Source organism: Lynx canadensis, chromosome D2, assembly GCF_007474595.2.
Source record: "Lynx canadensis isolate LIC74 chromosome D2, mLynCan4.pri.v2, whole genome shotgun sequence".
Taxonomy (NCBI): domain Eukaryota; kingdom Metazoa; phylum Chordata; class Mammalia; order Carnivora; family Felidae; genus Lynx; species Lynx canadensis.
In genome coordinates, this window is record NC_044313.2 from 79730736 (window position 1) to 79754781 (window position 24046).

At 42.1% G+C, this 24046-nt stretch overlaps 1 protein-coding gene and 1 long non-coding RNA gene across 8 annotated transcripts in view; one reads left to right on the forward strand and one right to left on the reverse strand.

Moving 5' to 3' along the window:
- Positions 1-9724: 9724 nt before the first annotated feature.
- Positions 9725-20926, reverse strand: LOC115526856. 6 transcript variants are annotated; one of them, XR_004344225.1, is made up of 6 exons: positions 20837-20926; positions 20246-20369; positions 16267-16362; positions 15760-15817; positions 15379-15419; positions 9725-10654 (listed from the first exon to the last, which is right to left on the reverse strand). It is a non-coding gene; the product is annotated as an uncharacterized LOC115526856 (long non-coding RNA). The 6 variants fall into 6 exon arrangements; XR_003972784.2 differs by lacking the exon at positions 15760-15817 and having other exon boundaries at positions 9726-10654; XR_003972782.2 differs by lacking the exon at positions 9725-10654 and having other exon boundaries at positions 14401-15419.
- The window catches only part of ATAD1 (ATPase family AAA domain containing 1), a 57544-nt gene continuing 54228 nt past the window's right edge, over positions 20731-24046 (forward strand). The window contains exon 1 of one of the 2 annotated variants that reach the window (XM_030334191.2): positions 20731-21143. Coding sequence is in view for 1 of the 2 variants with exons in the window: in XM_030334190.1 (XP_030190050.1) it covers positions 23807-23901 (95 nt within the window). In the remaining variant the exon portion in view is untranslated. Of the gene's footprint in view, positions 21144-22098; positions 23902-24046 lie in introns of those variants that run through there. The other variant, XM_030334190.1, reaches the window with a different exon arrangement.

The following is a 24046-nucleotide window of genomic DNA, read 5'->3' on the forward strand; positions in this document are numbered from 1 at the left end:
GAAAACAAACAAAACAAAAACCCATCTTGTGTAAACCTCTGTACTTCTCACAATGCCCTGCACAGTTTTTTACATACCAGACAGACACTCGGTTAAGTATTTATAAAGTCAACGACTGAAAGGCTACGCACTTTTACAAACATACACATAACCATACGAATATAACTTATCGGCTGGGTATAATATAACCCTTGGGTAATAATATTCATACATCACATTACGTTATCATGTCATGTTATACAAACCTTTTCTGTCAATACTTTGGTGTGGGATATTATCTGGAAAGACCTTAATCACCATTTCTATCTTTTGTTTCCCAAAGGGAACATCAACAGAGGAAGTGCCAGTCTTAGTGAATATCCTGTGCCCTGAGGGTGGGGAGGTGGGGGGTAGGCCCACGAGACCGTTTTAATTACAAACCAAACACAGTAATATACCTTTTCTCAGCTGCGGCACAAATAACCAGAATTCCCGGAACGTGGACACCTAATTCTATCCAAGAGGCTAACTTTTCTCTTTCAAACAAGCTCTGGTGGAATTATTTTTCTCTAATGCTGCTCTTTTGATGTTGTCTAAGATGGAAGTGGCCGAGTCACAACTGGGGTTTAGCTTCGCAAATCCTACGTATTAACTCTGGAATAATGTAACGCTTTGACAAAACTCTAGTGTGGGAGGGGGAAACAACAGCGTTCTTATCCTAGAATAAGTCATGGGCTTTTATTTTCAAGGGAGCCCCAGGCGAGTCAAGCCAGGCCTTCTGGCCAGCGGGGCCAGAGTCAAAGCTGGGCGCTGGCCCTGACCCGCAGGATAGTACGGACAGGTGGAGTAGGAGTGGGGGCGGGGCAAGCCCCCCCCCCCTCCCCGGGGAAGAGACGCAAGCTGGATGAGGGAAAGGCTTTACCCTCAATGATCAGCAGCTCTTCAAAGCCAGCTCTACCGGTTAGCACAAGTTCACGGAGGTAGAAGACTGCAGCAAAGGGAAAAGGAAAAGGGAACACCTGACTGAGATGGCTTCTGTTAAGTGAGCAGAGAAGGGTCCCGTGGTTCCTTTCTGCTCCCCACTCAAGTACGGTTTATCCGGCACCTACTCTCGTGTCCTGTGTTTTACCGTGCTGTGTGGGGGAGAAGCGGGGACTGTGGCCTTCTAACCACATGCTCTTTGAAATAAGCTTCCCCAAGGCATGAAATAAATAATAAAAAGAATTGGTCCATGCAGGACGTAGGTCACTTAGCCTTGAGATTATTTACAGTGAAATCTGAAGCAAACTTAGTCAAGGGGACTAGGACCCAAACAATCAAGCAGTAAATTAATTCAAAACACTGACATACCAGAACATATATTTGAGGTATTATAACTAAACAATAAAAAGCACTAAAGCTACCAGTCTAGTTTTGGGGAATCGTTTCCTCTTTCTGGAAATTCAGCTAAATATAAATTGTTAGCAAACCTTGCGGAAAACCTGTTCGGTGGAACTATGCAGAACTACACGGAAAGGCTATGAGTCGGGGGGGAGTGACACAATCAAGGTGGAGCGCCATGAATTTTTTTCATGAGTATTTTGGCAAATGTCTTCAATTAGCTTGGATGGCCACAACAAAGTACCTTAGGCCGGATGGCTTACACAACAGAAATTTATTTTCTTATAGCTCTGAAGGCTGTGAAATCCAGTATCAAGGTGGTGGCCAATTGAATTCCTGGAGAGGGTGCCCTTCCTGGCCCGGAGATGGCCACCTTCTCTCTGTGACCTCACAGGGCACGGAGGGTGGGAGGGAGAGAGAGCATGACAACAAGTACATGCTGGTGGCCCTTTCTATAAGGACACTAATCCCATCAGAAGGGCTCAATCTCCATGGCCTCATCTAACCCCAATTACCTCCGAAAGGCCCTCTCTCCGACTACCATCATATTGGGGGTTAGGGCTTCAACATATGAATTCTAGAGAGACATGAACATTCAGTCCATGACAGCAAATGAAATATATTATTCCAGCTCTAGGTAAAATGGAGTAAGTGCATTCTACCCTTTCTCACTGAAAGCTGCTATAAAACCTGATGGAACACATGGAACAGCCATTTGAGGAGTCCATAAATAGAAGCAGGTGCACTGGGAAAGAAGACCAGAATGCAAAGCACCACTGAATCAGCAGTGAGTGTTTTCTGTTTTGTTTTTCCCCTGCTAGAATCCCCTGGTCTAGATGTAAAGCAGCCTAAAACTCAGAATGGGCACCAGGGCCCTGAAGAAGCCCTTCAGTTCTGTTCTGGCTCAAGGACCAGGAAAGCATTTCCTAACGCTGAGAGAGTCTCAGGGAAGTCTGCCATCTTTTGTTCTTTCCTCTGTTCTCTAGTGCCCCGGCCCCAGGAAATCCTGCCACCCCAGCAGTAGCAATGCCTCCAATGGCAGTGGGGGCCCGCAGGCACCAACACCTCTGAGGGAGGGAAACCTTCTTCTACAGAGAAGCTGTGGTCCCAGGAGGAGGTACAAATCATAGTCGGTGCTTCCTCTCTGTCCCTCCATTGCTTGGCCCCAGACACGGGCCCATCCCAGGAAGTAGCCTGTGCAACAGCAAAGCTAAAGCACTAGCTTTCTGGACATAGGACTCAAAGAGGAAGTCCAGGGAGCCGGCAAGTACCAGAGATTATGGAGAAGGAGAAACTCAGGAAAGTTAACAGGTAAAGCTGATTAGAGACTCTTAGGCTCCCCCTCAGGCTACACAAGGACAGAACAGACCTAGACAGCACAGCGAAGACTCTGAGACTGAACTGAAGCACAGACCACCACACGTGTCCCAGATTGTGGCACACACAGAAGACAGATCCAAATAGCACTGCAAATGCTTTGAAAACAGAATTGACATGGAAACTACAAAATAGTGGTTAGAATTTGTAGCCTGAACCCAACCACCTCTATTGCCTGCTAGAACAAAAATATTAATATCCTACACAGGATTTAAACAAAACCTAGAGACTTACGATATTCTAATGTTTTTTTCAATTTTTTTTAATGTTTATTTATTTTTGAGAGAGAGAGAGAGAGACAGAGTGTGAGCAGGGTAGGGACAGGGGGAGAAGGAGACACAGAATCCAAAGTAGGCTCCAGGCTCCCAGCTGTCAGCACAGAGCCCAACACAGGGATCGAAGCCATGAACTGTGAGATCATGACCTGAGCCAAAGTCAGATGCTTAACCAAATGAGCCATCCAGGCACCCCCAAGAGTCTTATAACATTCTTGGGGCGCCTGGGTGGTTCAGTCAGTTAAGTGTCCGGCTTCAGCTCAGGTCATGATCTTGCGGTTCATGGGTTTAAGCCCCATGTCAGGCCCTGTGCTGACAGCTCAGCGCCTGGATCCTGCTTCAGATTCTGTGTCTCCCTCTCTCTGTCCATTCCCTGCTCATGCTCTGTCTCTCTCTCTCAAAAAAAAAAAAAAAAAATTAAAAGAAAAATTTTTAAATAAAAAAAAAATCTTCTAAATGTCTGCAATACAATTCAAAATTATTCAGCATACACAGGAACCAGAAAATCTCAACTCACATGTGAAAAGACAGTAACAGGGGACAATGCAGACATGATGTAGATGTTGGGATTAGATAACCAAGGCTGTAAAGCAGTTATTATAAAAGTGTACCAAGGAGTAAGGGGAGGGGCACTAGGTGGTTCAGTTGGTGGAGTCTCTGACTCTTTATTTCAGCTCAGGTCATGATCTCACAGTTTGTGAGATCGAGCCCCATATTGGGCTCTGCACAGATAGCACACAACCTACTTGGGATTCTCTTACCCTCTCTCTCTGCTCCTCCCCTCCAAAAAAAATAAATAAATAAACATTTTTTAAAAAGGAGAGGAAATACCCTTGAATACAAACACTGAAGATATAAACAACAAAACTGAATTTTACAACTGAAAAATACAATAACCAAAATAAACTCCGTAGATGGACCCAATCACAGAACAGGGATGACACAGGAAAGCATCAGAGAATTTGAAGATAACTCAACAGAAATTATTCAATTTGAACGATGAGGAGAAAAATGATGGGAAAAAAATGAACAGTGCATCAGGGACCAATGTGACAAAACTGAAAGATCTGATATTCACGTTACTGGAGATCTAGAAGAAGAATAGAAAGAATACAATGCAGTTAAGACATATTGGAAAAGATAATTAAAAATTTTCTGAATTTTGTAAAAAACAGAAACACACAGAGTCAAGAAGCTCAGTGAACTCTAAACATGATAAACCCAAAGAAATGCATGCCCAAACATAGTACAATCAAACTGCTGATAATTGAAGACAAACAAAAAGAATCATGGAAGGAGGCAGAAAAAAAAAAGAGGCATTATTTGCAAGGCAACAACTCAATGATTGTACGTTTCTCATCAGAAACTATGGAGGGTAGCATAAAATGGAACAGCTTAAAGTGCTGGAAAAATAAAAACCAACCCTTCAACCCAGAGTTCAAAATCCAGGAAAAATATTCTTCATAAATGAAGTTGAAACAAACACATTCTCAGGGAAGCAAAACAAAGAGAATTCATTGCCACCAGGCCTGCTCTAAAGAACGGCTAACAGAAGTTCTTAGAAGAGAAATAATACCATGAGGAAACCTGGAACATTGGGAATAGACAAGAAACAACAGAAATCGCAAATATCTAGGTAAATATAATAGGCTATTCTTCTCTTGAGTTCCTTAAAATACAGTTCATGTTTGAAAGCAAAAGTGTCTTATTGAACTTTCAACCTATGTAAATGCAATACATAAGACAATTGTAAAATAGAGCGTAAAGAGATCTAAGTGAAATAATGATAAGACTTCCACATTCCACTTGAAATGAATGATAACATATATTGATTCCACATAGATTGTGGAAAATCAAACATTTATATTTTAATCCCAAGAGCAACCATTAGGGCTTTTTTTTTTTTTTTAACAAAGATATATAGTGAAAAACACAATAGGTAAAACAGAATACTAACAAAAATTCTATGTCCCAAAATAAGGCAGGAAAGAGAAAACAGAGAAATGAGGGGGAAAATTCAAAACAGGAAACCAACAAAAACAAATATATCAAAGAGCCAAATATATCAAGAATTACATTAACTGGAAATGGTCTTAAATATGACAATTAAAACACACAAAGTGGCAGAATGGATACAAAGAACATCTGAATTCAAATAAAATAAAAGGTTAAAAATAAAAGGATGGAAGAATATATGCTATATGAGCACGAATCAAAACAAAGTGGAGCAGCTATATTAACATCAAAGTAGACTAAAGAGCAAAAATAAACAAAAATTATCAAAAGTTGGAGCATTACCAAATGCATCAATCAAAAACTAAAAGAACCGAAAGGAGAAACAGACACAACTACAATTACATTTGGAGATTTCTTTTTTTTTTTTTTTTTATTTTTTTTTTTTATTTTTTTTTTCAACGTTTTTTTATTTATTTTTGAGACAGAGAGAGACAGAGCATGAACGGGGGAGGGGCAGAGAGAGAGGGAGACACAGAATCGGAAACAGGCTCCAGGCTCCGAGCCATCAGCCCAGAGCCCGACGCGGGGCTCGAACTCACGGACCGCGAGATCGTGACCTGGCTGAAGTCGGACGCTTAACCGACTGCGCCACCCAGGCGCCCCACATTTGGAGATTTCAACGCTCCTCTCTCAGCAATGGACAGAACTAGTAAACAAAGTTGGCAAGGATACAGAAGAACCGAACAACACCACCAACCCAACTAGATTCAACAGATATTTACAGATTACTCCACCCAACAATAGCATATCATTTCAAATGTATGTGGAATGTTCGCCAAGACTGACAATATCCTGGATCATAACACCAGCCCAAAAAATGTGAAAGAATTGTAATCACACCAATTATGCTCTCCAATCATAATGGATTTAAATTAGGATTAAATAACAGGAAAAATGAAAAGAAAATCTAACATGTATAAACGACACCCTTGTAAATAACTTATGGTCAAAGAGAAGTCAAAAGAGAAAGGTAAAAATATTTTGAACTGAATAAAAATGAAAACACAACATGTCAAAATTTGTAGGATTCAGCTAAAGCAGTGCAAGAGGGAAATTTACAGCATTAAATGCTTAGATTTAAAAAAGAAGGAAGGTGTCAAATTACTGATCTTAAAAACACAAACAAACAAACAAAGACAAAAGCAAAAAAAGAGCAAAATAAACCTAAGGCGAGCAGAAGGAAGGAAATAAAAAAGCTAGGGGCAGAAATGAAATTGAAAAAAAATTAATAGAGAAAAGTAATGAAAAACTGATCCCTTAAGATAAGTGAAATTTATAAATCTGAACAAAGAACAAATACAAATGATCAGTATCAGGAATCAAAAAGAGGATATCACTACAGAACCTGATATAACAAGGGAATGCAAAAAGCAACTCTAAACACATAAATATGACCTAGGTAGAATTAACAAGTTCTTGAGAGCAAACTACTAAAATTCATCAGAGAGAAAATAGACAACCTAAAGAATCCTGTAACTATAAATTTTTTAAAAACCTTCCGAAATAATTTTCCAGACCTAGACAGTTACACTGTAGAATTCTACTAAACATATAAAGATGAACTACCACTTTAACACAAACTATTCCAAAAACAGAAGAGGAGGGAACGCTTCCCAAGTCATGTTTATAAAATTGTCATTACCCAGATATGAAAGCCAAACAAAGGTGATAAAAAAAAACCAAACAACAAACAAAACAAAAACAAACAAAAACTATAGGTTAATATCTCTTATAAACCTGGATATATAAAAAATCAGGGAAAACCTTAGCAAATTGAACACCTAAGTATTTTTTTAATTATACACTACCACAACCAAGCAGATCTTATCCTGAAAAGTCAAGGCTGCTTCAGTACTTTAAAAAAATCAATCAATCTAATCTACTTTATTAGTAGACTAAAGAAGAAAAGCTACATAATCATGTCAGCTGATAAAGAAATAGCACTTGAAAAAATTCAATATCCATTCAAGATAAAAAAAAAAGTCAGCTAACTAAGAAAGAAGGGGGCTCCCTCAACCTCATTAAAGTTCATGTACAAAAAGCTAACAACTAATATCATACTTAGCGATGAAAAACTGACCACTTTCCCCTTCAGATCAGGAACAAGACAAAGATGTCCCCTCTCACCATCGCTATTTAATGCTCTACTAGAACTCCTAGCCAGTATAATAAGGCCAGAATAAGAGATAAAAGGCATAAACGTTGAAAAGGGAGAAACGAAAATGTCCCTATTTGCAGATGACATAATTGAAACCAAAAGAAGTGACCAAAGAAACCTCCCCCTTGAACTGAGTAAAGTTAAGGTCACAGGACATAAGGTAAAACACAAAAATAATCTTATCTGCATACCAGCGGATGAACAACTAAAATTGATTTTTTTTTTAAATCATTAGTATGGCTCCTAAATTATTTAAATACTTAAGAATAAATTTAACAAAACATAAACAGGATCTGTAGGCTAAAAACCACAAAACACTAATAAAAGAAATTTTTAAAAAAGACCTAAATAAACAGGAAGACATATCATGTTCAGGGACGAAAAAACTCAGCTCCCTAAGCCCATGTACAGATTTAACTCAATTCTATTAAATATCCCAGGAGGATTTTAGTAGATACAGGCAAGCTGATTCTAAAATTAACAAGGAAATTCAAAGGAACTAGAAAAGGCAAAATAAGTTTGAAAAAGAAGAATAATGTTGGAGAAACCACACTACCTGATTTTTTAAGTTATGCCATAAAGCTAGATTACCCAAGACAGGGTGGTGACAGTGGAGGGGCAGCCACATAGATCAGGGGGACAGAACAAACAACCCGGAAAGAGATCCTCACAAATATGGCCAAGTGATTTTTGACAAAGGTCCAAAGGATAGTCTTTCCAACAAAAGGTGTTAGACATCCATACACTTAAAAATGAACCTCAACCCCAAATTCACACTTTATACAATAATGAACTCAAAATGTATCATAGATTTAAATGTAAAATATAAAGCTTTCCAAAGAAATCTTTAGAGAAAGTCTTTATGGGGGCGCCTGGGTGGCGCAGTCGGTTAAGCGTCCGACTTCAGCCAGGTCACGATCTCGCGGTCCGGGAGTTCGAGCCCCGCGTCAGGCTCTGGGCTGATGGCTCAGAGCCTGGAGCCTGTTTCCGATTCTGTGTCTCCCTCTCTCTCTGCCCCTCCCCCGTTCATGCTCTGTCTCTCTCTGTCCCAAAAATAAAATAAACGTTGAAAAAAAAATTGCTTTAGAGAAAGTCTTTATGACCTAGGTATGGCAAAGAGTTCTTACACATGATACCAAACACATGATCCATAAATGAAAAAAACTGATAACTTGGACTCGATCCAAATTTAAAACCTTACAAAAGACACTAGCAAGAGCATAAAAAGATAAGACTAGCAGAAAACATTTGCAAATCACATACTGACAGAGGCCTTGGATCCAGAATACGTAAAGAATCCTCCAAGCTCAACAGTAAGAACACAACCAACCCAATTGTAAAATAAACCAAAGACCTGAACAGGTGTTTTGCCAAAGTAGATTAATGCATGGCAAATAAGCTCATGAAAAGATGTTAATATCGTTAACCATTAGAGGAAATGCCTATTAAAACCACAACTCGATACCTATTAGAATACTTAAAAAAATACCGATACTGTCAAGTTCTGGTGAGAATGCAGAAGAAACGGAATGCTCGCACATTCTCAAGGAAATGTAAAAGAGTACAGCCATTGTGGAAGAGAGTTGGGCAGCTCCTCATAAAGCTAAAAATACTTTTATCATGTGACCCAGCAATTCCACTCCTCGGTATCTATTCTAAGGGAACAAAAACTTCTGCTCACACAAACACCTACACACAAATGTTTATAAAAGCTCTGGTCATAATTACCAAAAACTAGAAACAACTTAAGCGTCCTTCAATGACCGAATGAACAAACTGTACGACCACGGAATACTACTCAGCGATAAAAACAAATGAATTACCGATGTATGCAACATCTTGGGTGTATCTCAAAGGAATGCCGAATAAAAGAAGCCAGTCTCAGAAGGTTACACACTGCGTGACTTAATTGACATCTCATTCTCACAAAGACAAAACTCCAGGGATGGAGAACAGATCTGTGGGTGCCAGGGGTTGAGGAAGTAATTAAAAACAGTCACACAAAGTAGTTTTGTAAGATAATGGAATTGTTACGTGTCTTGATTGCGGTGGTGGTTATATGAATCTATTGTATCAAAATTCTAAGACCTATACACACATGCACATACGCACAATTTCACCATATGCTAATTTAAAATAACACTCAAATATGATACAATGCTGTTACAATATTTGAAAACAATTTTTATCAGAATAAGACCAAGATTCAGAGGCAGCCATTAATTTCTTCTAATTTCTTCTTAGTTCTTCTTATGTTGTGGAAATATAAAATAGAACATTATTGGAACCCTAGTCTTGGGGTGCCTGGGTGGCTCCGTTGGTTGAGCGGCCGACCTTGATTTTGGCTCAGGTCATGATCCCGGGTTCGTGGGATCAAGCCCCATGTTGGGCTCTGTGCTAGGCATGGAGCCTGCCTAAGATTCTGTCTTTCTCCCTCTTCCCCTCTCCCCTGTTTGCTTGTGCTCTCTCTCCAAAATGTATACATATATATATATATATATATATATACATACATATATATAAGCAAGCCAGCCTAGTCTTGCTTAGAATGGAGTTAGATATTGCTTCCAATCAACATTTTGGATTCTCATAGATGTTCATAGTAATTCAAAAGATATTCTCTAATAATGTTTTTATAAAGCTTGGAGGTTGTGAATCCAGCAGCACTAATTCACTATACTTTGTTTTTTGCTTTTAAGAAGTTCTAACAATCTAAGTAACAGATTTTTTTTTTTTTTAATTTCAACAAATTTGGGGAAGGGCATCAGTATGAACACAGGCTCTGGAACCAGACAGACTGGTTCAAATCCTAATTCTGCCATCTACTAGCTATTTGACCTTGGAAAGTTCGTGTTCCTCTGTTACTTTACCTCTCGGTGCCTTGGTTTCCTTGTCTGTAGATAATAATAGTACTTACTACATAGGGTAAATATGAGTGAGAATTGAGTGAGTTAATATATGCAAAGCACTTAGAATAGTGCCTGGCACATATTAAATACTATATTGAGTGTCGGTTAAAGAAAATGCCCGTTTGTCAGTTACATTACCTTATACGTATGCCACAGAACAGCAGAATTGATGAAATATTCAAATATACTAGCATGACTCAAGTGAAATTTTACCAATTTATTAATTAATATAATAAAGATTTCATTGTAAGTTTCTGCGCTTGAGTCTCTCCCTCAAAACCGTGACAAACTTTGGCTCGGCCCTTGTGAGGATGATGAACGGGCTTCGTTAACAGCAAGTTCAGTAGGTATCTGACTGGTGGCTGCCAGGACAAGGGAGCTAGTCTGACTCTGAGTTGTGCTGATACGTCTGTAGTGTCCTCACCAGTCATACCACTCTGAAGGCATATTTGTTCCATTCTCGGTGGCGCATTCAATCGGGTGAGAGACATAGCCTACGCAGCCCCGCCGGCAAGAATGGGAACAGCAGATCGAAGTTCTAGGGGGAAAGGAATTCGGCTCTGTAAAAGGGCGAACACAGAAGAATTCTTCAAACATGACCTGGGCTTCCCAACAGTTGGGAATCACATCACTGGGAATGTTCCAGTAAGTTTTATGACCAGGTGGTGGCACAATTTTGATAACAACCACCACAGTCATTTGCTAAATGCCTATTGTGTCTGTCCTAGGTCCTTTACATACAGTATCTTCAATCCTCCCCAAACTTACAATGTAGTCACTATTCACAAGTTATAGGCGAGAAACTAAGGCTCAGAGAGATTAAATTTCCTAAAACACATAGCTCTATGTGGCAAGGCTATGATCTGACTCAGGTCCCCTCAATTCCATAGCAGACATCCTTTCTACAATTCTACACTGCCTTGAGTTGAAGAGTCAATGACATTTAATATTCCTTTCAATCCTGAGAGAATGTGATTCCGGGAAATTCTATCCTTCTAAATCTGTATCTAGATCTTCCCTAACCGTTTCTATGACACTGGAACAGCAGGTGTCTTTATCAAGGGGAAAAATGCACGTCTTATCTTTCTTAATGTTGGTTTCATACTTGAGTAAAGAGATGGGCTACAAGCTTAACCCACCACTCAGCATGTCAATAGTCAATGAAATTAACAATAAACTGTACTATGTAGAACAGGTGTGGCATTTCTTACTCCTGAATTTACTTCCTAGAGAATGAGATTTTAAAATCTTCTTTAAAAAAAAAAAAAAAGAAATATTTTTCTGTCAATAAGAGTTCCAAATGAACAAATAAGTGGCGATAAATCTGTGTCCTCACCCCTCTACTCTTCCTCTTTAGCTCTCTATTAAAACATGATAAATCTGTCACAGTCATCTCTCACCAACTGGAGGGAGTAAAAGATACATTCCTGAAAAGTGTCCTGTTAGCTAAAACCTTCATTGGCAAGTTCCGGGTTTCACAGAAAATAGGGAACTTACAAGAGAATCCAACAATAATATTGATAATAAATTAAAAAAAAAAAAAAAACTCTTTTCCCTCTGTTGTTCATGAGCTCATATCCTGAAGGCCATGATCTGCTGTGGGAGATGGGGTTTATTTTATATTAACCACACTTCCCTTTTTAAAAAGTTCTTGGGGCGCCTGGGTGGCTCAGTCAGTGAAGCATCCGACTTCGGCTCAGGTCATATCTCAAGGTTCATGACTTTGAACCCGGTGTCGGGCTCTGTGCTGACAGCTCAGAGCCGGAGCCTGCTTCTGATTCTGTGTCTCCCTCTGTCTCTGCCCCTTGTCGGCTTGCACTCTGTTTTTCTCTCTCAAATATAAAGATTAAAAGAAAAAAAAATTTTTTAAGTTCTTGTTGTAGCCCTTAATGTATTGATATTTAATGCTTTCTTGCATTTGCTTTCTGTGTAGTATCATTTTTGCCAGCCTTGACAACATTCTTAGTAGCCAGCTGGTCTCTCCACAAAAGGAGGGCATGGTGTTTCTAGACCCAGCTTCCTACTGTTGTTCTCTACTGTCATCTAGGGACAGGGTGGAGAACAGGAGACCTCCTCCATCTTCACCCTGTGACCTTCACATGGGGTAGGAGTGGGGATGAGGGGAGGGATCACTGCAGCTGAGTTCTTTGGCGTAAAGCAACGAGACCCTTCCGGACATACCAAGATTTCAGACCTTAAAATTCGAGCACACAAACGTGAAACCACACTGTGGAAAATTTAGGACTGGCAACATGGTGGGTGGCTCACCAAGTATCATTACACGAACCTTGGAAATCTTCAGTACTTAATATTTTAACTATACCCCCAGAGCTAGAATTCAAATTTAGCATGCAGTTATGGGGTCCAAAGGGGGAAACAAATTCAAACAGAAGTCCCTCCACACTCAGGTCAAAAAGAATCATGGAGTCGTGGAATTAGGAAGCTGGTCCCACTTCCAGAGGAGGGAACCCAGAAAGCCTACCTAACACAGGACAGGCCACAGAACCGGCCCTTTCATTTAGTATTCTCAGAGTTTCTCACACACCGTACCCAATAATCCGTGTCTTGCGTGCTTGAAACTATCCTGACGAGGCTGCATTTGTACCTGACACCTCAGTACTGATTGGGTACAGAGACAGAATTTGGGAATGATCATGAAAACAGAGCCTCATAGACCCCACATTCCTAAAGAATGAGGAAGAATGTCCCCTGGAGAGGTTTTTAGTTGCCTTCTGCTTTTGCCTACATGTGTAAGTTCAAGTGCTGGAAATGTTTGATTCACTCAGCTGAAGAAATATCATTATTTACTCTTCTCCCTCTCCCCACAAAAAACAGTCATTGTATTTCATGACTTTAGACACCATTCACTTAACTGTTCCTCGTTTACATCCAAGAGTTCCAAGGGAGGAGTGGGGGGAGGCTCCTTGAATACTAGCCTATGAGGACAACATGATAATAGACAATATAAAGCCAGTTTATCTAGCACAAGAAGAACTGAATGATGGATGGATCAGAATGTGGAAGGTGGAATACTGTCCAGCCTGAGAATCAAGATTATCTAGACAGAATTCTAATGTTGCTTTCAGCTGGTTAAGAATCATTAGTATCTTGGGGCGGCTAGGTGGCTCAGTCGGTTAAGCAACTGACTCCAGTTCCGAGCAAGAACTCACAGTTCGTGAGTTTCAGCCCCGCATAGGGCTCCCTGTCAGCACACAGCCTGCTTCGGATCCTCTGTCTCCCTCTCTGTGCCCCTCCTCCGTGCTCGCTCTCTCTCTTCTCTCAAAAATAAACATTTTCAAAAAATTAAAAAAAAGAATCATTAGCATCTTGGGGCACCCGGATGGCTCAGTCTGTTGAGCATCCAATTCTTAATTTTGGTTCAGGCCATGATCCCAGGGTTGTGGGATTGAGCCAGGAATTGGGCTCTGCACTGGGCATGGAGCCTGCTTAAGCTTCTCTCTCACTCTCTCTCTCTCTCTCTCTCTCTCTCAAATAAAGAACAAACAACAAATAAATACAAAGAATCATTAGCATCTCAACACCATAGGGGGAAAAAACCACTGCTGGGGAGTCAACCTCTTTGTCTCCTTTCCTTAATGACCCCTTTTGTGATCCCCTGTTTACCTGAGAACACAGAAGACATAAAGAAATGGGTGTGGGCCATGCCCCTGGCACTGGGCCTCATTCAGCATTGACAGCTCCATAATGAGCCTGGAGTTCAAACTTAATAAGAAGCAGACTGGAAAGGAGAAAGCTGTGTGAAACTCTATCAGGTATAGTGTTTTGAAGCTGAATGGGACTTGATTTGTTTCCTGTACTTCTGTAACTCAAGTTACAGGCTTTTCTTTCTTCCTTTTTTTACTTACACCTTTGTTTTGTTTTTCCAGTTCCAGAAACATTGACACTAAAGAGACAAGAAAGCGATTTTAATGTTAGCTTGCCAGTCCTCTATTGCTGGGCCTTTCTAAGGTGAAAGAAGAAGGTCTAGTATATATCTCAGTCTTAAACATCTAAAATCAGCAAGGTGTGACCTTGGCTTTGCCTTTGAAAGCCATGTACTCAAGCTCTAAACAGGACATCGCGTTTCTTTTGCTCAGCAAAACTCCTTCAATTTTAGGAGCGTTGGCCCGAGTTGCACATAGTAAATGTTTTTTTTTTAACTGTGTTGTGCTCAAATGAATTAAATTCTATACGAAGAATAGCAGCTCTGATGTTATGACAGTCCCCAAGTGTAATAAGAAAGTGGAGTTTGCAAAGGAAAGATCAGACATGCAAAGTATCGACGTCCAAAATCTCTGGCTGTAGTTTGCAAAGGAAAGATCAGACATGCAAAGTATCGACGTCCAAAATCTCCAGTCTGGTTCAGCATCTCACTTTCACCCACTGAACTAAGTTCTTTTTCTTGTGTAAAACCCACTCAGCAATCTAAGGCAGAAAGTTTTCCCTAAACAAATAAGAAATGGGGATGAAATATGGGATAAACCTTGAGCTTAAAAAAAAAAAATCAATAGCTCTGTGAGGACTTGCATTTTTATAAGACGTTTTAGTCTTTAGAACTCCATGAAAGCAAGAAGTATAAGCTCAATAAATGGCTGTTGTTAGACAGATGGGAACAACAGCCAGTATCAACAACGGTCTTTGGTGAACTGAGAAATATCCAGGTAGCTATTTTCATGGATTGATCAGTATTTTAAATGTAATTGTCTGGTGGTCATAAGGATGGAATCTTACGGGTTTTATAGAACTATCATAAATGGTTTCTTGACTACCAATCAGTAAGACTCAGCCAGATGAGCGTATTAAGAATGAGAGAATCAAGAGGTCAGGGAGACAGGGGCACGGCCTTTTCACTAATCAGAGGAAATATTCCCAGACAAGATGCCATGGTTAAAAACTTGGGAGGTGAAGTCCTCGTGCAAACAAACAATAAGCAGATAGGAAGGAATCTTTGTCCTCACAGACTTCAGGAAATGAGAGAACATCATTTCATAGTACAATAAAAAACATCACCTGGGATGTTACAACAGCATGTTTATTGAGCACTTGCTAAGCGTCAGGCATAGAGCTCAGCACTTCCCTGAAACCGTCTCATTTAATTTTCAGTGCCACTCCGTGGCATGTGTACTGCTACTGTCCCTGTATGAAAGATGGGGAAGTTGAGGCTTTATAACTTTATAGCTTGCCCCAAATCATAGAGCTAGTAAACAGCAGATTGTCCATACAAACCCAGGTCTGTTGCGCCTCAGTGTCTATGTTCCTAAATCCCATGAGTACCAAGACTCACCCTGATGGGACTGGTCTCCGATGGACACGTTAGGAACGGACCTACCAAAGACAGAGTGATGATATACATACGGTCAATAAAATGGTTTGATTCCACATCTGCTATCTTTGGACTGTATATCCTTCCTGCCCCTTTTTTCTCCCCGTCTCGGTCAGATTAAATCTGCAGTAATAGAGCCTCCAAAGCCCCATGAGATATGTCAGATTGCAGGGGGAAAAAGTCAATTAATTAAAACCCTAGTTGAGAGTGGAGAGATGGGTGAAATAGGTGAAGGGGATTCAGCTTCTGGTTATAAAATACACAAGACACGGGGCTGAAAAGGGAATATAGTCAATAATATGGTAATAACCTCGCATGGTGACAGATGGTGACCGCACTTACCACGGAGAGCGCTGAGTAAGGTAGAGAGTTGTTGAATCACTGTGTTGTACATCTGAAACTAACGTAACATTGTATGTCAACTATACCTCAATAAATACATTTTAAGAAAGCATTTAAGCCCTGCCTATGTCCTAGGCATCCTCTTTTCTCAAGCAGCTGGCATGTGATAAGAGAATACAAAAAACTTAAACCCCAATTAGAATCTGTGAGGTGAACACTGTGCCAGTGCTACGTAGAGTGAAATCATGGGGGCTAACAGGATGGGCACAGATTTTAGTGTCTTTGTGCTTAGAAAATAAGAGATCTCAAATTCTTCTTTTCCATTTCAGTTTCACATGTGTTTCAAGGTTACAACATATTCTAATAGAGAAATGGGGGCAGGGGAAGGGTTTACACAATCTTAATATTTTTTTGAATGTTAAGCACCAGCACACATTCTTTTCCAAATACTTTCAAGGGCATTTTCTTAGAATCAGGTAAATGAGAGCAAGCAAGTGACCTACTTACAGCAAAAAAATGCTCCAGGTTATAAAGGATGGGGAGCCAAGTGCATCCTGGAAACCACAGCATCTGGTCTTGTTTTATGCTTCATCTATCAATCTGCTGTTACAGAAATTGAGAATTAATGTTTCAACCACTGTTTCTTCAGTTTTGGCTGATGAATTCATATCTTTGTTCCTCTCACCCAATCCTTCGCATCTCCTCTCCCATGTAAAACACCATATGGAAGACCATTTATGAAGGCCCCAAACGAATCCTAGGGAAGAGGACTCATTCGCCTGTGCTTTAAATCCTCTGCTAATGAATCTATAGTAAGGTTAGACTTCTTCCCAAGCAATTCTGTTTTGATGGATCGTGACTTTCCACAGACAGTATCACTTGAACAGTGTTATTTTCAGTACTGTATGAAGCTGAATGATAAAATATTGCAGATTTAAAATAAATACCCAAGTTCTAGATGATGTTTATTGCTCGCCTAAACTGTAAAAAGGTCGACTTGGCAGTAGTGTTTAAGAAAAAGGATCGTGCAGCGATGTAAGGTTGTGGCTTAGTGCCATCCTGGTAACATTAGAAAATCACATACACGCATATTTTAAATTATGTGTAAAAAATTTTTTAAAGTTTATTTATTTTGAGGGGGCGGGGAGAGGGGGAGGGGCAGAGGGAATCCCAAGCAAGCTCCACACAGCCAGCATGGAGCCTGACGTGGGACTCAGTCCCATGAACCATGAGATCATGACCTGAGCCGAAATCAAGAGTTGGATACTTGAGCCACCCAGGTGCTCCTAAATTATGTGTGAAATTGAAAACACAGAAGCATGAAAAGTAGATTTATGACATGTTCTTTAAACTTTGCTATTGCATCTTTTAGCTCTCTGTGCTTTTTATAGAATGGGGCTACCAATTCATCTTTCCATTCCTTCCAAACTGCTGAAATTTTAATTTTTCGTTGCTTTTGCCTCAACTCCATCTTATTCTTTCTATTGGAGCTTCAAGCACTTAATCTTGGTCTTTCACAGTGTTTTTAGGGCTTCAGGTACAGCTTCATATTCTTGCTTTACTTTTCTTCTCCAACCATTCTATTTAACTTGTCAAAGTAATAATGAAGATTATTCTATACTGATGAAATGTTTTTAAAAGAACCAAGGCTACCAAGTGACTATTATACTGGCATAATTACTGCTGTATAACTTTATCTATTTGTTGAAGTTCTGCTCTTTTCTATTTTTTTAAAGTTTATTTTTTTATCTTGAGAGAGAGAGAGAGAAAATGCAAGTGGGGGAGGGGCAGAAAGGGAATCCCAAGCAGGCTCCATGCCATCAGTGCAGAGCCTGACACAGGGTTTGAACCCATGAACTGCGAGATCATGATCTCAGCCAAAATCAAGAGTCAGATGTTTAATGGACTGAGCCACCCAGGAGCCCCAAAGTTCTGCTCTTTCTAAATCACTGCCAAGGGAATCATTTCTAACGAACAACAAACATGGTCAGGTTTACTGTGCTTACTTATCCACAAATTTCAGATTTGTTTCTCCTTCCAAAGAGATTTTATTTTGAATCTGATCATGAGGGTTCCTTGTCTTGATATCTTGATATATCCCAGCTGACTTAATGGTTCAGCTGATCAGATAGGCTTTGGGGACTGGGGCAATAGAGATTTTTGCAAAAATACATCTAAAATCATCACTCACTAGAGCAGAGTTTCTCAAAGTGTGATCCAAAACTACCTATGTGCAAACCATCTCAGGTGCTTATTCAACACTCAAACCGCTGGGCTAAAACTTAGAGCAGTTAAATGGGAGCTTCTAAGGCTAGGACCTGGGAATCTGCATTTTGCCATGTTGTCCAAGTGTACAGGCCCACAATGAAATCTGAGAACCCCAATCTAAGGAATCCCTTCCCCTTCAGGATGCAGTACAAAGATTTACCTTGGCTGCAGAGCAAATTAATCACACTCCCATCCTAACAAAAGTAAGGGATAATTCAACTCCATGTGGTTCGAAGAATTGCCATAAACTGTTTCAGGAGGCATTGATTAAAAGGAAAGAAAATAAGACAAAAACCCAAAACCTAACTTTCAATAATAAATGCAATAGTTATTTTTAGTATCTTGATTCCAACGATCACAGGGGGAAGGCCCAGAAAGTCCACAAAAAAATCTGTTGTTATAATTTCCTGATTAATATTATACATAATGAATTATTTATTGAGCCCCTACTGTGGGCCAAATATGGTGTTTTATGCTGCCAGGGATTATATAAAGCTATCCTGGGATGAAAAGCATATGTTCACTCAGCTCTATTCTGGAAGAACCTCACTGATTTAGTGATTGCTGGAAATGAACATGCATGGTATGTGGGAAGGCAGTAATTTGACGTCTTAGGACCCAGACATAAGAGGCTTCCTAAGAATTTGCTAAATGTAAATTACGTCCAAGAGGTATGTGTGTAGACACTTGGTGTCCAGCCAAAGCACTGGAAAAGGAATGAGCAGCAGCATTGATTTGGGGGCATGTAGACTCTTTAGCACCCGGCTTGGCTACTTTATCCAACAACTTCCTGTACAATCATACATCCTCCAGGTGAATTGGGACTAGATACAATCACATTGGGAGCTCCCCTTCATTCTAGAATTCATTTAAGGTGTCCCTAAGAGGGGACCAACGCTTCACGGTTTGCCTGAGACTTCCTCTGTTTCAGCAATCAAAGGCCTAAGTTCCAAAAACCCTCCTGGTGTCAGACAAGCTGAGAAGACTGGTCACCCTGATCCTTAGCAGGTGAGGTCTTTAGTTGGTGCATTTTCATTCACTGAAGGATGGAAATCCATGACCATCTTGAACTTTGCAGCTCCTTTTCTTTACTGGAGAGCGTGACTACTCTAGGGGGACACCTAAAGTTCTTTCCTTCAGTATTCTCTGCCTTTTAGCTCTGACAATGCATGTTCCAGGAGCATCCAAGCTCAGATTGACTCAGACTGAGGATAATCCTAGGGAACCAGTAGAGAGCCTCTGCCAAGACTGCTGAGCAACCATGGCTTTTGGGTTTGGGCTTGTGAGTTTTTGTGTTGTTGTTGTTTTTTGGTTTTTTGTAAACATCGTCCAGGTCTCATCATCATCCTGTTCTTCCCAAAGTTCTATCTCCTCTCTAATGAGTCTAGCCCTCCCAAACCTATCTTCATATCATTGAGTATTAAATTCCATCCTTGGGGCGCCTGGGTGGCGCAGTCGGTTGAGCGTCCGACTTCAGCCAGGTCGCGATCTCGCGGTCCGTGGGTTCGAGCCCCGCGTCGGGCTCTGGGCTGATGGCTCGGAGCCTGGAGCCTGTTTCCCATTCTGTGTCTCCCTCTCCCTCTGCCCCTCCCCCGTTCATGCTCTGTCTCTCTCTGTCTCAAAAATAGATAAACGTTAAAAAAAAATAAATAAATTCCATCCTAATTGTCACTGAACCCAATCACAGTTTTAAAATATTTACATATCCCTGCCACCTCATCCTCACCCTTTAAAGCCTTATGATTTTGTCATTTCATAGTCTTCTTTCAGCGAAACTTTAAAACATAACTGGGATGAAACTACTATCTCAAAGAGAAAGTGTAAAGTGTAGGGTGTGAATTAGACAGACTTGGTTCCAGCGAAATTTGCCAATTAGGTCCATGAACTTAGGAAAGTTTTTCCCCAAGCCTCAAAATCTGCTCATCTATAAAAACAGAGAAAGCAATGGCTACTTCAGAGGACTGGGTTTTTTGAGGAATTTAGATTATGGATTTGAAGCACACTGAAGCATACAGCCTGATACTTAGTAGGCTTTCAATATACTGCAGCGACTTTCCTCACCCCAGCATCACACGCTTGTAACAAGGGTGGCATACACTAACTTTTCCTATCAGGCTGCAGAATTTCAGACATCAAAGATGATGGCCAAAGCAGAAAGACACAAACTGCCTTCCTGAGGAGGGTAGAGAGCAACCGTCTCACTGCGTCGTAGTCTCACCTCCTCTATCGGAAGGAAGTATCTGGAAACAGTGGCTAAAGTCATCTTGCCCCCTGGTAGCCTGTGTGTTTTCAGGAGGCGCGGGCCTTGCTCCCTGGGGACCTCTTGTGTCACGTCTCTCATTCTGGAAAGGGGAAGGTGTAGAAGAAAAAGGGAAGTCACCGAAATGCAAAACCTGGTACCAGATAACCTATTCTGCTCCGAATACCGGTCCTGCCTGGGTGGGCTGCAAAGTTGTTTTGCAGGATTTTCAGGCGCCACCCCCAGGTGTTTGTCAGCGCGCGGAGACGGGGGAGGAGGGTGAGCTCACCCTAGAAACTGAAAGGCAGATGGTGAGGGGCGGGGGGTGGCCATGCGCGTCAGCGCTTTGGCTAATGGACAGACCGAACAGCGGCCTCACGTGGGGTGAGGGGCTAGGGGCGGGACTTAGGATCGAGGAGGAGTCAGGGAAGAACTCTGCGGAGACACCGGGCATTTCTTGGCACTATGAGGAAGGCTCCCCGATGTGTCAGTGTCGCACCCGGAGCCCGCGAGCTGGAGCCCGCGAGCTGGGCAGGGTCCTTCTGCGATCAGCGCCTTCCCCTATCGTACCTCTGAGACTCCGCAGCTAAACCCGGAGCCTGAGCGAGGGCTGCAAGCGGACACACCCGCTTCGCGGGAAGCCTCAGTCCCGCAGAGGGCAAGAGAGATCTCGCGGGGCGAGCCCTCTCCCGTCCGCGGCCCCCGCCGTTCCTGAGAGCCGGAAACGCGTTCCCTTCTCGCCGTCGGCCCGGGGAGGCGCATGCTCCGCGCGAGGGGGCGGGTCACGGTTCCCGCCGGAAGCATTCTCTCCCAGGCGGCGTTTCCTTCCTGTGTGAGGCTGGCTGAGGGCTTCTGCTGCCTCAGTGTCCGCCGTGGGGTGAGTAGCGGGGTCCTCGTGGGACGGGCGCGGGCTCCCGCGGAGCCCCCTTGGGGACCGGCTGGCCTCCGGGAAACCGAGCAGGAGAGGTCACCGCGCCCTCCTCCCACGCCCCACCTCGGTGCCGCCCCCCTGGCGTCCCGCAGCCCTTGGTATCCCGCGGATTAACCTCCAAGGGCGTCCCGGGCCTCGCCTTGGCTTCCGGCCCGGCCTAGGCCCTTAGGTCTCCCGTTAGCGCTACCCCTCTGACTGATGCCACTTGCGAGGGCACCTGTGTAGGCAGCTGGGGCGCTGCGGGGGCTTGGGGGCGTCCCGGGCGACCTCGGCACCGGGGTTCCTGGGCGGAGGCGGCCGGAGGGAGCCGGGTCTGACTGTCGCCCCGGCGCTGCCACCACCTAGTGCAGAGGCGGAGGCGGTTCTTCGGGCCAGGGCACGCTTTCGCAGAGGATGGTGCTGTCCGTAATAACGCGTCCTTTATGTGAAGGTTGGCAGGCATTGTCACAGGCTGTGTTCCTGGGGCCTTGTTGCCTGCGAAACTGGGACTTCGGGGTTGAGAAAAACTTTCTGCAACCCCGCGGTGAAATAGGACCGGAACACTCTACCCTCGGCCCCTCAGCTGTCAGTCGATTGCCTAGTGACGAGGTGGTCCGATTTCCAAAAGTTTTCTGCCCTGAAACGGAGAACTCTCTAAGTGAAACTCCCTGGGATCACGTTTGCCTAACAGATAACTGCGAATTGGCAGCGTTTGGGTTTATTTCTTAGTTGTACGTAATACTGTCTATGGACATATTTGTGTGTGCATTTGGTTCGTCGTTAACGTCTATACACGATTGAAACCCATGCCCTACTGTTGTACGCAAATGGAGCTTTGGTTGTGTTTTCTGCTGTCGTGGCACGGCTCCTGCAACGGCCTTAACATTGCAGGTGTATCAATGTCGTATGAATGATAGATGAGTGTACAATAAAGTATATACAGTTTCAACCTACAAGTAGAAGTTTCTGTTTCATTTCAGGATTCCAAAGTCATTGTAGAAGACGGACTACTGTTTTAGAGGTGGCCATAGGTCTAGAGTACTCTACGACAGGCACTAACTTAAATACAGGAATATGTGTAGCTAACAGGTTTTATGTCATGATACTCCCTGTAGGATTCGAAAGTGGCATTGTCTCGATGTCTGGGATGTACTGAAGATCGCCCTGGTTGTTCGTGCAGTTCGGCGAACATCCAGCAGATGGCGGTTTCATCACTGCCAACCCAAACTTTTAAATCAATGGAATCCTTTTATTCAGATGTCACTAGTTTTCATAGATTAGGCTAATAAGACCTTGATTTTTGCCTACTGGCTTATTTTCCTGTATGAATAATATCCCCACACAATGATTCCACAGGTTCCAACTGCATTTTCAAATGTACCCCTGTTGGAATGAAGGTTAGCTAGGTCAATTTTCCTCTTATCAGAAGCGGAGTGCTGTTAACTCCTCTTTAGGAGTCCGTGCTGACGGATGAAAGCACACTTGAGTTTGTTACATGAGGAGAGAGTTTAATTAGGTGGCTCCTCCCTAGCTCCGTTTATAAAAATGTAATTAATAACTGGACTGTGTGTTCCTTGAGCAAAGTCATTGTCTCTTAGCCATTATTGTATGCCAGTATATAGTAGGCATTATATATATATTCATGTTCAGGAGGCGCTTTATGGTTTGACTCAAATCACTTAATGTCCCTAGGTCAAAGTTTCTTCATCTGAAACGAAGGCTTTCAATTATTAAGTAAGTTGAAGTTAATGATGCACTGCTGTGAAGGAAATGGCCCCTAGTGATGGAGACACGTGGAACCCTTGACTTTTTGTTTTGGAAATCATTCAAAAGTCTGGCAGCGGTTTTGTTGGAATGATAGAGTGGGAAGTTTTTCTGCAGTCGGAGTTCATCTTTTGAACAGATAATCACTGAGTAGCCTCTCTCTTATGTGGAGAAGATATCAATCCCTTTTTATAAGGAGTTGAATTCTGGTGGAGTAGGCTAGGCATTATATAAGCTCAATAATGGGGCCACATGAATAATACAGGATATCAATGTGATCTGAAGGCTTTGAGGTGTGGATAGAATTTGACTGATCCTGGATAAAGGGGGAGAACTGGCCTATCTGGGGCACCAGGCAGATATGGTAGAGGGAAAATACACGTGGCGTTTTCTGGTACCAGTGCCTCCAGTTACAGAAGGGGTGAGAAGTTCCTCTTTGGGGCTAGGTTAGGATGCCTTGAATGCTTGGAAATCCTGTTAGTAAAGGAAAAGCTTTGGGGAATTGTCAGAGCTATCCCAGGGGAGGGCGGTGAAGGTCTTTAACTGGGTAGTAGGAGTGAGAAGGCAAACCTGATGTTAGAGGAGAAAAGACCATGGGTGGTAATCTTTGCGGTTCCTGATTTTCACCTGTTGCTGAGCTGTCTGTGCAAAGTCTCATTTACTCCTTTTTCACCCGAGTGCAGAATATATTCTCTCTCTCCTCTGCCTCCCCCTCTCTTATTCGTATAGCATAGCACTCAGCACGGTCCTGTGCTATGAGAGACTAATGGCATTGTTCGAAGCCGAGATCCTATTTTGCAAAATGTGATAGTCAAGTCTTCCCCTAACAGCCTTAGTTTTCTGGGTAGTTACTGCCTTTGCTAGGCATGTGCATGCCTTCTGCAAGCCTGTACGGGACTGATGTAGCTGCTCAGAGATGCATGTCAAAGCAGGCATGTTGCCTCCTTTTTTCCTCTCTTGGGTGAGTACTGTAATCTTGTGGCTCAAAAATGTTTGAATGTATTGCTTCATATTTAGCTGGGTTGTTGGAAACGATAGGATGGCTCAAAAAATTTAACGTCACTTATTAATAGAGAAAATGTCATGTTTAAATTTAAGCAGGCCTT